We start from the raw sequence: 13,835 nt of genomic DNA on the forward strand, positions 1-13,835 counted from the left end.
GTTGTAATCTGCCATTATTTTTATTCAACCAACATGATGATGATGATCATTGTGGCCAGTCGATGATGATCGGATTTCTGTTTTCTGTTTTTTTTTTTTTTTTTGGACAATGGAAAGAAAAAAAGAAGTCCACTCACAAAGTCTAAGGTTTTTTTTTCTTCTATTCATCCAGAAATTATCGTTTTTATTGTTATTAAAATGAACCAATCAGTATTATCGTCGTTTGAATCTAAATACCTATTATTGGGTTAAAGTTTTTTTTTATTTGTGTGTGGTTGCCATTTCCATTCATACATTCAACAGGCATTTGGATATTATAAATATATAATATAATGATGATGCCATAAATATACGTAGTTTGACCAGAAGACCAGTTCCAGTTGTTATTTTTTTGTTTGTTTCTGGACAATCGAAACAAAACAAAACAAAAAAAGATTGGTTTATCGTTTCTCTGCAATAATAATAATAAAACGTGGTCCATTCCACGAAGAAATATGATCCAACAAAATCTTGCTTAATATATGATAAACATGGTGTTAGTTAGTTATTTGATCTATTATTTGGCAGAATCGTCCAACCATATCATATATAGAAACCAAATTGAGAGATTGTTGAGTTTTTTTTTTATCTGTTATATATAATGAAATGATTGAAGATTTGAACTTTACATTCGTTGTTTGTTTGTTTTTTTTCACATTTCCCCTTGTGCTCTCTGTCAAAAAAAAGAATAACTTTGTGCGTGTGCGTGTGCGTGTGTGTGTTCCAACAAAATTGATCCAAATTTTTTTGTTTTGTTTTGTTACAATTTGAATTTGAATTTTCCACTTGAAATTTTTTCTCCACTTGTTGCTGTTGTGTGATTGTTGATTTTTTTTTTTTTTACTTGACCACTTTCACCTTTTTTGTTGTTATTGTTGATGATGATGATGATGATCGTTACAGCCTGATAATTCTCTGAATTTCTGTTACATATTCGGTATATTGTTGATTTTTGTTTGGTGTCAGGATTGGAAAAAATGTTTTTGTTTTACTGAATATTCAATAACCGCAACAACAACAACAACAACAGCAATGATGATGATGATGATGATAATGACGATTCTTTTTGATTGTTTATTCATAATATCCATATGGATTACAAATGTTTTTTCCATTCATTCAATGGCTGTCAATATAAATGTTATATCACCACAACAACCATCAGGATTGAATCGAACGGCATTTGTTGGCAATACAACTAAGAGTATGGTATTCAATGTAAAATTACCGGATCAATTCATCTATGATAATGATGATGATTATGGTGGCACATCTTTACAATCATTATCGATTGGTAATCGTTTACCGTCATTATCAACGACAACCGTTGCGACGACCATCGATGAACAAAATGATGATGATAATGTTAATCCAGATAAATTTATAAAATCCATTCTACAAGGACCATCCAAAGAATTTGTAAATGATTCTCATGATAAAAAAACCGATGTAAGTGTTACGATATTTCATCATCAAGCTATACATGATAAAAATAAAAACGATAATCAAACAAATAAATCGATAAATCTTTATGGCAATGGTTATGGTTTACATTATGGTTACGATTTGGATGGCCAATATTCCCGAGAAAAGGGTTATAAATTTGAAAAAGCATTAGGAAGAGAAATTTGTAAAGATAAAAAATCTTGTAAATCAACAAGTGAACGACGTTATGATGATGATGAAACATTGGCTGATTATACACCGGACACGGCATTAAAAGAACACATCAGACAAATTATTCGTCATGGTAATGATATTGATCTGAATGGTTTATTATTGAAGAAAAAACAACGTAAAAAAATTCTCATTTATGATGATGACAACAACAACAAAAAAAATTCACAAAATTATTTCAATGGTACATTCACTAAATTGGATTCATTGCATATTAATTCATCACCAACGCAAACAATGGTAATGAAAAAATCAAAATTTCAACCACAACATGTATCATTTTATTATCCAGAAATGATCGAAACGAATCGAACATCACCAATTATAAATCATAAAAATTATGGATTAATACTGGATTCAATGAATGAAAATCGTCCATATAAAAGTAGTGATATTATAACATTATTCAAATGGACAAATCCAACATTATCGAATGTTTATTATCCACATAAAATTTTACATTTATCCGATGATGATTATCAAGGTAAAAGTGGTGGTGGTTATATGAAACATTGGCAAACATCATCATCGCCATCACCAAAATCAATTGGAAAAATTTTTCGTAAACACCACGGCTTAGAATATGATGATTTACAACGAGACCTAAGTCAAGTGAAATCACATCGTATAAAAATGAAAAATTCACCAATTTCAAATAATAAAATTCATTCACATTGGTTTATTAAACCGAATCTTGGCCCAAATGAATCCGATCAACAACCCCAACAACAACAACAACCACAACAGCAGCAGCAGCTGCAACAATATCATCATTGGAATCAAATACAAGATCTTTCCACTTCGAATAATTACCAGAATTCAATATTGGAATCCAATTTGAATCCATATTCGAAAAAATTTATAAAATTTTTGAGTAAAAAACTTTATAATAATTAAATTGTTAAAAATAAAATTCAAAAAATATGTACTAGTGTTTATGAATAGTTCACATGAGAACGAAAAAAATGTTCATGCGCAAAAGCTTGTTTAGAAACGTGTGTGTGTGTTTGCTTGCTGCAAAAATAGCAATCTTCCTTTTTCCTGTGGCTTGTGTTTGTGTCTGTGTGTGTGTGTTGACGGTCTACACGTTGTTTTTCTTTTACCTGACCGTAATCATTTAATTTCAATTTTGAAAAATAAATTTTTCTGAAAAATGAAAACGATACAAGCCAGTCAGATTGTTACGATTCCCGAAAATGGTATGTAAAATTTTTTTATTGTTTGACATTTGATTTTGAATCGAATTGTTTTTTCTAATTTTCCAAACAAAAAAAAACAAACGTTTCTGCTCAGTTAATGTTTCGGTCAAAAATCGTATTGTTCGTGTCAAAGGACCACGTGGCATATTAATACGACAATTTAAACAACAATTGGACATTGCAATGGTTGGAAAGAAAAAACTTCGTGTCCAAAAATGGTTTGGTAATCGTAAAGAATTGGCCACCGTTCGAACAATTTGTTCACATATCGAAAATATGATTGTCGGTGTTACCAAAGGTTATCTTTATAAGATGCGTACGGTTTATGCCCATTTTCCCATCAATGTTACGACAAGTGAAAAGAATTCTGTTGTAGAAATTCGAAATTTTTTGGGTGAAAAATATATCCGTCGTGTGGAAATGGCATCTGGTGTTACATGCGTTAATTCAACAGCACAAAAAGATGAATTGATTCTCGAAGGAAACGATATTGAAGCCGTTTCAAGATCAGGTAAGATTTCGAATATTTATCACACTTGTAATTAGGGCACTAGATTGGAAAATTTGGTCAAATTTTTGACTTTATTTTTCATTACTATTGATTCTGATATATATCACAAATGTTTTAATGGTTTCATTAGTGTCCAAAAATTAAATCGAGAATTATTTCCACGTTTGAAAGCTTTGTGTTGTTGATAGCTTTGCGAACACTAAGGCTAATTCACATTCATTAATTTAATTGCTCTCTTTTTTTTCTATTTTTTTTCTAGCTGCATTGATCCATCAATCAACATTGGTAAAAAACAAAGATATTCGTAAATTTTTGGATGGTATCTATGTTTCTGAAAAGACTAATGTTGTCGTTGAATAATAATAGACCACATTTAATTCAATGGATTTTTTTTTTATTTTGAATTAATTAAAATTGAAATGAATAAAAATTTGGTTTATTTTGATGAATGTGATTTTTTTGACAATTTTGGTGACGATTTTCTTGACAATTTTGTTGTTAGCGACACTGATCTTTTCAATAATTTTTGCGATTCGGTCAATTTATTGCACGCCGAATATTTGTCAACGTAATGATGGAACAACATTAAAGTCAACAACAACACTGCAAATAGAATGGCACCAATAATTCCGATAATTGTTATTGGCAGTTCAAAAAGACCAGTACCGGTTATCATCATGGCTTATTGTTTTTTTTATTGTAAAAATTTCGGTTATTATTAAGCTTGATCTAAGTGGCAAAAATTGTTGAATATTTATACTTGAATTTTTTTTTGAAAATTCATTTAATTTTATTTAATTTGATTGTTTTAATCAAAATTCATCGGTTCATTTTAATAAAATCAATCAAATTTCAATAAGACATTTTGCCAATAATTTACGTATTGCTAATCGGCAATCATTTTGCCAATCTTCAGCTGTAATCATTATCGATTTGGTTTCATCATCAATATCGATGGTAATTCCTTTGGAACGCTAAAAAAAAATTGGAAAAAAATCAATCAGATTAAACACATATATACATATAAATCAACAACAGAGACATACAATTTCTATACGAAATCGTTTATCACCAAATTTATTCAATACAATATCCAGATAGCCTTGATGTGCCAATAATCGTAATAATTCATTCATATCAATCATACCGATTAGATATTTATTCGGTGGCAAAGTTCGTGTTGGCATTTGACTACGAAATTCATTTCGATAACTTTTGGTTATTGGTCCTAATCGGAATTTATTGTCTTTAGCTTCAAGAATGCCGGTGATTGTTGTGATTTTAATACCATCAGCAATTTCATGTGTTGTCAATGATGATATAAGCTGTATGGGCAAAAAACAAAAATATTAACTATTCTCGTTCAAATGATGATGATAAATGATTTACCTCAGAATCGACCAATAATCTTTCATATTTACATTCGATTGGTAATTTTATCGTTTCTTTTCGATGGTATGGAAACATTTTACAATCTGCTTCAATCATTGTTTCAAATGGTTGTTTATTATGACTTTCTGCTTGTGAAAATGGCCGAGTATATTGATATGGTAATACCAGATTTTTTGGTTTAATATCTCGAATGATTTTATTTGCTTGAATAAATGTTAATCGTGTATCGATTGGACAATAAATTATTTTCATTGATAATGGTTGATATGGTGATAATGCTTCGAGACAAGGAAATTCTGGTTCAGTCATCAAAATCATGTTGGTTGGATTAGAACCCCATAATTCAATAAAATGAACAACATCACCAAAACGTAATGATGGATGACCGGTGAAAACAATACAAGGCATACGAAATTCATTATTAAATGATTCTTCACTTAAACTGACAAAATGTTTGATTCGACCATTTTTAACCAGTTGACCATGTGGAAACGGTTCCTCGGGTATAAATGCACGATTTTGTTTCAATTCAGAAAGCCATTCAGCCATTATATTTGAATATGCTAATGAATGTTCAGCAATTGGTGATATGAAAAAAATCGGTATACCACCAAGGCTAACGGAATCTAGATGTGCATTGAGACATTCGAAAAGATCATAAATCTTTCCAGATGAATAACATGGAATAAGAACATTGCCACCACTTTTCAATGTTTTCTCAACATGATCACAGAATTCATTTAGCCGTGTATTTGGATTTGTTGTCGGTGCTAATGATAGTGAGGTAAGAATCACTAGATCAGCATTTTTAAGTGGTGCATGATCCATAGGACGAATATGTGTCGTATATGTGGATGAACTAGAGATGTTGACAATTTTTTCGTGTGCACTTTCAATAATCCAATTACTTGATCCAAGACAATAGCCAGTGCTGACTGGATACCAATGTAATGATCCAAAAATACACTATAAAAATATGTGATTGATTTAGATGATGATTACAGAGAATAAACGATACTTACAATTTTTTCTGAAAAAGCCACTGGTTTCACTTTAGATAGACAGCTACTAATCTCATCCATTGAATAGATATTTTCCAATACGGTGGGCAAAATTGAATCAGGAAAACAAGGGAATGGTAAGTGTTGAAAAATGTTTAAATTTTTCCATGCTGTTGCACGTTTAAGTTTTGGATTTCGTTCAATATAGGTGACCAATTCTTCCATAAACAATCGGCCAAGATTCATTGATGGTTCAGTTGCATATACGAAACCGGAAAAATCAGATCGTTCCGTAATGAATGGCAATGCCAACATTGAACGATAATTTGATATCAGGATTACATCGATATTTTTCATATCGATACAAGAAAACTGGTTAAAAATGGTATAGAGATTTTTAATTTTGAAAACATAGATAATCATTACAAAATAATACCTCTGGTAAACAGAATTCCGGTGCACTATCCACAAAAATTTTACCCAAACATTCTTTGATTTCCTTCATATCGAAAAACGAAAAAAAAAATCAATCATATTCATGAAAAGTTGAACAATGAAACATACATTTTCCAATAACGGATCAGTAAATTCTTTGGTTGCATTCCAACTTGGTAATGAATTGAAATGATTACTATGTACTAATGTCATTGGTAAAAACGATAAAACCGTTGTTGAATCCAATGCACAATCCAACATAATATGTGTAGATTTGAATTTAATCACATTACACGGATAATTAGGATTACCGCTTAGGCTTATCTGATTATTATTCAAAAATGACAAAAAATAAAAAACATGAAATAAAATCAATGAAAGAAATGAAAAAAAAATTACTTACAAATTTCATTTTGAATTAAATCAAATTATTCAAAACGGACAAATATCAAATTGCAATTTGTAAACAATTGTTTTTGTCTTGATGAAATTTTCAAATGAGTAAAACAATGTCCTTTGAATCGACATCAATAGATGGCAGTCTGTGATCGAATTCAAATTCGATTTAGAAATTTTGATGATTTAAAGAAATCGATAATCAGAAAAAAAAGCTGAAAAAAGTCTGACCGTTTTGTTATATAACAAATTCCAAGGATGAGCAAAAATACAACGGAACCATTCAATCCAAACGGTAATTATAATAAAAATTTGCACAATTCATTGTTTTGATTCTTTTTTTTTGACGACGACGACGATTAGATTCTTTCTTTAAAGGTTTTTCTGTTTCGACCATCATCATTCTCATGTTGATTTTTCTGATTCTTTTGGTATCATTAATAAATTCTTGCGTAATTATATTTCGTTGTTGTACAAGACAAAAACATTCTAAAAGTACAAAACGTTCATCTTCATCACGTCAAAATAGTAGCAGTAGAAGAACAACAACATCAACTTCAAAAAGACGTTTTGCATCAACAAGTGGACAACAATTTACCGGTGGTGGTGGTGGTGGTGGTACAACACGTTGATCATCATAATATAAATAAAATAGATTAATCGCTACAAATAAACGAGAATTGTTGAAAAAAAAATTAATTTAAATAAACAAAATCAAAAAAAATTCCTACTTATCGAATTATTTGCGACTAGCCAGTTGATATAAATCGATCTGGAATTCAAAAACAATTTGAAACGATAAATTTCGAATCGTCGAATGGAGAAGACAAGTAATACGACGACTTGGACTATTTCACCATCCGATCAAATTTCACCAGTGTCACTAATCATAATAATTTTATCCTCATTAGTCATCTTCATTTCGGTTTGTAATTTATCGTTGATTTTTGCTAAATTAACTTGCCAACGACACACATCATCATCATCATCATCATCGTCTTCATCATCATCATCGCAAATGCCAATTAAAACAACGACAAATCCATCAGCTAATGTGCCACCATTAATAATGACTACGACAATGACAGGAGCCGCTTTAACCAGCACAGGTAAATGTCAAAGTAAAAAAAAACGTTCAAAACGACGTGGTCATCATCATCATCATCGACGATTACATCATAAATCTAGACTTCCACCGCCAGCATCATCCCAACAACAACAAAATTTACCGTCAAATTCAATATCACAACAACAACAACAACAACAATTGAAAAGAATGAAAAGTCAAAGTCAAAGTCGATCGTTTCGAACTTTAGACCAACCAACGGGAAAATCATTGTCAATAAAATTGATTAAACAAATATGGAAAACAAATGAATAAATAATTGAAATGTTTGTGTGTTTGAACAACAAATAAAATCAAAATTTGATTGATTTTTCTTTTTTTTCAAATTAAAAAAAAATTTTAAATTTAAATTTTTCACTTTTTACCTGCATAATATATGATGATGATGTCTTTTATGAACAGAGCCAATAGAAACGAAAATTGAAAATTGAATTTTGAATATGCAACAAGAAGAAAGCTGTCATCATCGACAATATTTTGAAATTTGTGAATCAATTCTGAATTATTCTTATGAAAAAAATGTCTAGGTGAATTATTCTTTTGTTTTTTTTTTAATTTTATTTTCTCATTTGTAAATTAATCAATTTTTACAGATCAATCGTGGATGAAGAATTGATTGTATTGGATAATTCTACCGATGATGAAATTAGTATCGAATCTATTGAATTAATATCATCAAGTTCGAGTAATTGTAATAGCGACTATAGTATCAAAAAAAATGATAATTTATCAACGAAAAAAATATCTTTGTATGTTATCTTTTTGTTATTTTATTTTCGTTTCGTAATTAACTTATTTTCAGATCAATTGTTGATGAAGAAACGATGGTATTAAAAAGCTCTCCTACCTGTGATAAAAGAAGTAACAAATGTATTAGATTATCATCATCATCATCATCATCATCGAGTTCTTCAAGTGATTGTAATAGTGATGATAGTGTCAAGGAAATTTTACTGGAAGAAAATGCTGATTTCTCCATACGAATCGATGAAGGACTTGTGGCCATTTTGAAACCACATCAAATTGATGGTATTAAATTCATGTATAATTGTACGATTGGTTCACTGAAACAGTTACAACAAAATGATCAGCATTCCATGGATGGATGCATTTTGGCTCATTCGATGGGCCTAGGAAAAACTCTTCAAATTGTTGCTTTCATAAATTGCATTCTGAGCAATGCAATCACCAAAAGATACATTCGAAAAGTATTAGTAATTGTTCCTTATAATGTTGCACAAAATTGGCACGATGAATTCGAAAAATGGTTAGGAAAATGTATACAATACGAAAAGATTCGATTATGGAAAATGTATGAAATTAAATCATCGGTAGCTAGACGTCGTCAATTGTTGGTGAATTGGGATTTTTACGGTGGAGTAATGATCATAACAAGTCGTATGGCAACGAATATGATCGATAATATTAATGAGAAATCATTTCGACAATCATTAACAAATCCCGATTTGGTTATTGTCGACGAAGGACATTTGTTGAAAAACAATAAGACTGCTTTCTATAAAGCATTGACCAAGATTAAAACCGAACGTCGAATCATACTTACCGGTACACCGTTACAGAATAACCTAATTGAATATTTTTTCATGGTCGATTTTATCAAACCAAAACTTTTGGGTAAACTTGAACGTTTCAAGTTACGATTTGAAAAACCGATCAACAATGGACAATTGATTGATTCCACTAATGAAGAAGTAAAATTGATGAAAAAACGAATTCATGTATTGACGAAAATGTTAAAAAATTATGTACATCGTTGTGATTTCGAAATATTGGTACCATATCTTCCACCGAAATTTGAATATGTAATCGGTGTTCGTATGACTCCCATTCAATCGCGTTTGTATCGTTATTACATATCAAATGTTACTATTGTAACGAGAAAAAATCTTTTAAATGATTCACGTATCTTGATGTTGATTGGTAATCATCCTTCTTTGCTATTGAAGTATCATCAGGAACGATATGGCAAGGAAAGTGTCGATAATCATCGTGAATTTTGGTGGCGTGAAGTGATTGATCCTTTAGAGGAGAAGGAAATGTTTGATATGAAACTTGGCTCAAAATTCACCCTAATATTCTCGATACTTGCTCAATGTGAACGTATTGGTGATAAAATTCTTATATTTTCTCAAAGTATTCCCACATTGGATTATCTGGAAAAATTGTTATATGAACATAATTGGACCAAAAATCGTGATTATTTTCGCATCGATGGCAAAGTGGAAATCATCGAACGTCATGATGTGATAGCTAAATTCAACAATCCCGAAAATCATCGTGCTCGTTTAATGTTGATCTCAATTCGTGCTGGCGGTATTGGTATTAATTTGGTCGGTGCAAATCGTGCCATATTAATCGATTGTAGTTGGAATCCGGCCATCGATTCACAGGCGATATTTCGTGTATTTCGTTTAGGCCAAACAAAACCAGTGTACATTTATCGGCTAGTATCGTATGGTACAATGGAATGGAAAATCTATGAACGTCAAGTACAGAAGCAATCATTATCGAAACGTGTGATCGATGAACAACATATTGTTCGTAATTATACTCGTGCTCAACTGGAAGAAATGTATCGTTTTCAAGATTCACCCAATCGTTTAGCTATTCCTGAATTACCAAACGATAATCTATTGGCTGATCTATTATTGATGCATGATTGTGAATGTTCAATCATTTCATATCATGAACATGATTCATTATTAGCTCAACATCCGGAAGAAGAATTGGATGATGAAGAAAAACTTGAAGCTTGGGCTGAATATACACGAGAAAAGGTTAAATCCAATAATCAAAATCATGAACAATTGATAATCAAACAAAAAGATGATGGTCCATTCAACAATCCAGAAATTATTGACATAGAAATTCAATAATTTAACAACCTAAGAACAAGTGATAATAATGATAATTTCAAATTTTGTTAATTGCCAAATTATAAATTATGTTTTTTATTAAATTAATCAATATCGATTTTTAAAAATGATGAAATCAATAAAATTTTTATTAAACTTCGGCAAAAAATTGTCGTTTTTTCACCAACATACCGCCATCACTAACAATGATTGCACCGGTAATGTTTGCAGCATCATTTGATGCTAAAAATGATGCTATATTTGCCATTTCATCCGGATAAGGTATACGATCCAGTATTGTGAATTTAGCAAATATATCTTTACATTTTTCAAAATGATGCACATCTTTTCCAAGACAACGACCCATACTTGTTATTGTTGGTCCAGGACTAAACATCGAAATATACAAATGATTGAATAGAAATTGATTTTATCGAAACAACAACACTAACTTGATTGAATTGACACGAATTCCTTTGGTGCCTAAATCTTGTGCAGCGCCTTTGGTCAACATATCTAATGCTGCTTTCGACATTGTGTAAGTGAATAAAATCTATGGTCAAAAAAAATGAATTAAAATTGACAATTTTCACCAAACATTTGAAAAACAAAAACTTACCGGTTCAGCACTGGCATTGCTTGAAATATTGATTATATTACCACGTGTTTTTGCCAAATGTTCGACAGCCAATTTACATAAACATAGCGGTACTCGAACATTCAATGCAAACATTTTATCAAATTCCGTTATCAATTCTGGATTATCAAACGTATCATTAGCAAAATTTGTACCAGCATTGTTGACCAAAATATCGAGATGACCAAATTTCTTTATGGTTTCATCAATCAATTTCGATGGAAGATGTTCATCGGTTTGTAGATCACCGACAATTACCAATGGTTCACGATCAGTTTTTTTCATTATCTTTTGAGCGATCCGGTTTAGACCTTGCAAGCTACGACCAGTTATAACAACATCTGCTCCATATTCAGCAAATTGACAGGCAATAGCTGCACCGATACCAGCACTTGATCCAGTAATCAATGCAACTTTACCATTGAAATCATATTTCTTATTACGATAAGCAGCCATTTTATTGTTTGAATAAAAAATTTTCCAATTTATTTTCGTCTTTTTATATCACAAAACAAAACAAAAAAAAAAACAATAAGCAACAGATGTTTTTATCCTTGATGAATAATTGAAAACTATTCATTATATGAATAACATCTGTCATCGAGCATGATTGAAAACACGATCACATATGATATGTGATTCATTAATCATCATTGAAATGGAATTTCATAAAGAAGTGTATGTATTAAATCTGGTGACATTTTCAATTGTTTGTTCGATTGGTTGTTTCCATTATCATTATTCAATTTTTTCAACAAATTTTCCATTTGTTTATAAAGTTCTGGTCTATGTTTTCGAATATATCCTTCCAATGGATAATCATCCATCATATCGATATTATTGAATAAAGTGGAATCAATATTGTAGAATAAGTGAACAGAATTAGTAAATGTTGTATATACAAAACAATCAATCTGTTCAAGATTATCATTGAGATAAAATGGACCAACGGTAAAAGCATTGATTGGTTGATTAAAATGACAAGTAATTATATTGCCATCTAAATCGATGATATAGACAAGTCCATTCCAAACGGTAATGATTAATTCATCAGAGCCATCATTGTTTAAATCATGTTTATGCAGCGAAAGAATTGGATGTTCAAGTTGAAGATGCCATTTAATAGTTTTTTGATCACTTTCAAGAAGTATCAATGTTCCATCATGAGTGGCTAATGCTATCAGGTTTTCATTGGAGTCAATTCGACGAATATTGGAAAGAATTTCAGCACTAGTCTGTCGATTTCTAGTATATTGAACAATAGTATCACAATATTCCACTGATATAGGTTCAATTTCATCATTATTTTTAACATGATCATCATCATTTTCAGCATCAGCAGCAGCCAGATGTTCGCAACAGGTGATTTTGGCAAAAACACCGCCAAATTGTGAGACAAGTACGCAAATTCTATTTTTACAAATGGATTTTTTATCTTCTGTTGACGAATTGTTACTTTTATTATCATCATTCATTAGATATGAATCACCGGTATTCGAATCGAATGAATGATGTAAAGTAATTGAACCAATTTGATCGGAAAATTCCCATTTATAAAGACCGATTAGTTTGATTTCTTCATTATAATTAACGGCACGATAGCAGCGAACAACACGGTCACTGAGTGCCACTAATAATTCTTGTTTATCATCATGATCAAAATCAACTAATAAAGCACACATAGTATTCGATTGCATTTGTTGGGTGTGAACGAGAACCAAATTAGTTGTCGATGAATACACTTCATTATCCGAAATGGTTGGTGGTAGTTTCATATTTGATAATTGTAATGATGAATTGGAAAATTTTGGCTGACGCCTTATGGCCGAATCGTTTGATTGATTAAGAAGATCAATTTGACTATCATAATACATGTGAAATATTTTTAAATAGCCTTCAATACTGATTGAGATGATGTAATTCTGTAATGAAAATAATTATTACCATTTGGGGACAATTCAATTTGATTCACTCACCGATCCAACATTCAAAATATCACCAACCAATATACATGCAACCATTCCAAGATCTTTAGTCGATGCTTGAGGATTTTTGCAATCATTTTTATAGATCAATAATTCGCCATTCAAAGTGCCGATAACCAATTCATTTTTCTGTAAAGAGAAACTAGTCAAATAAGGGATCGATATTCTAAAAAAAATAATCATACCTCATCATTATCACAATCACCAAGAGCTAATGCATTTTTACTAATGTTTCCATCAAATTTAAATTCAATTGAATCAACCAACGATAATGATCGTGAACAATTTGTATGTGATGTTGCAATAAAACTAGTTGAACTCGAACTTTGAGTTCGACTAATCGACGATGAATGTGATGGTGTCGATGAATTGGATACCAGTTCATCAATTTTCTGTTGTTGTTGTTGTTGTACATTACCATTATCAGTTTTAACAATCTTATTCGATACTAAATGATTCATTGTTGTTGAAAAATATTTTTTAAAAAATAAAAAACAAAACCGAATTCAATTTGTCGAAAACAAATCAATTTTGGTCCATGAATAAATGTCGTAATCAAGA

The 13,835-nt window shown here is 30.7% G+C and overlaps 5 protein-coding genes across 5 annotated transcripts; 2 read left to right on the forward strand and 3 right to left on the reverse strand.

The window, feature by feature from the left end:
• The first annotated feature begins 1,555 nt into the window (after positions 1-1,555).
• Positions 1,556-3,875, forward strand: RpL9 (ribosomal protein L9). The gene is given in 4 exon segments (XM_075735629.1): positions 1,556-1,612; positions 1,615-2,323; positions 3,010-3,426; positions 3,686-3,875. Coding segments are annotated over 4 exon segments (1,269 nt in total). The 5' UTR covers positions 1,556-1,570; the 3' UTR covers positions 3,787-3,875.
• Positions 3,876-4,191: 316 nt separating this feature from the next.
• IntS9 (integrator complex subunit 9) lies at positions 4,192-7,870 on the reverse strand. The gene is made up of 9 exons (XM_075735625.1): positions 7,382-7,870; positions 6,882-7,313; positions 6,658-6,796; positions 6,384-6,578; positions 6,256-6,318; positions 5,841-6,191; positions 4,816-5,784; positions 4,473-4,751; positions 4,192-4,400 (listed from the first exon to the last, which is right to left on the reverse strand). Exons 3-9 carry the CDS (start codon positions 6,664-6,666, stop codon positions 4,272-4,274), a joined length of 1,995 nt encoding a protein of 664 aa, XP_075591740.1. The 5' UTR covers positions 6,667-6,796; positions 6,882-7,313; positions 7,382-7,870; the 3' UTR covers positions 4,192-4,271.
• LOC124497937 (transcriptional regulator ATRX homolog) lies at positions 7,796-10,821 on the forward strand. The gene is made up of 3 exons (XM_047061628.2): positions 7,796-8,303; positions 8,370-8,525; positions 8,579-10,821. Exons 1-3 carry the CDS (start codon positions 8,287-8,289, stop codon positions 10,671-10,673), a joined length of 2,268 nt encoding a protein of 755 aa, XP_046917584.2. The 5' UTR covers positions 7,796-8,286; the 3' UTR covers positions 10,674-10,821.
• On the reverse strand, positions 10,716-11,845 carry LOC124497977 (putative oxidoreductase TM_0325). Its single transcript, XM_047061674.2, has 3 exons — positions 11,272-11,845; positions 11,105-11,205; positions 10,716-11,041 (listed from the first exon to the last, which is right to left on the reverse strand). Exons 1-3 carry the CDS (start codon positions 11,743-11,745, stop codon positions 10,804-10,806), a joined length of 813 nt encoding a protein of 270 aa, XP_046917630.1. The 5' UTR covers positions 11,746-11,845; the 3' UTR covers positions 10,716-10,803.
• On the reverse strand, positions 11,745-13,777 carry LOC124497957 (KICSTOR complex protein ITFG2). The gene is made up of 3 exons (XM_047061652.2): positions 13,460-13,777; positions 13,266-13,403; positions 11,745-13,211 (listed from the first exon to the last, which is right to left on the reverse strand). The coding sequence occupies exons 1-3, from the start codon at positions 13,733-13,735 to the stop codon at positions 11,940-11,942; spliced, it is 1,686 nt and encodes a 561-aa protein (XP_046917608.2). The 5' UTR covers positions 13,736-13,777; the 3' UTR covers positions 11,745-11,939.
• Positions 13,778-13,835: the final 58 nt, after the last annotated feature.

This window comes from Dermatophagoides farinae, chromosome 2, assembly GCF_024713945.1.
Source record: "Dermatophagoides farinae isolate YC_2012a chromosome 2, ASM2471394v1, whole genome shotgun sequence".
Lineage (NCBI taxonomy): Eukaryota > Metazoa > Arthropoda > Arachnida > Sarcoptiformes > Pyroglyphidae > Dermatophagoides > Dermatophagoides farinae.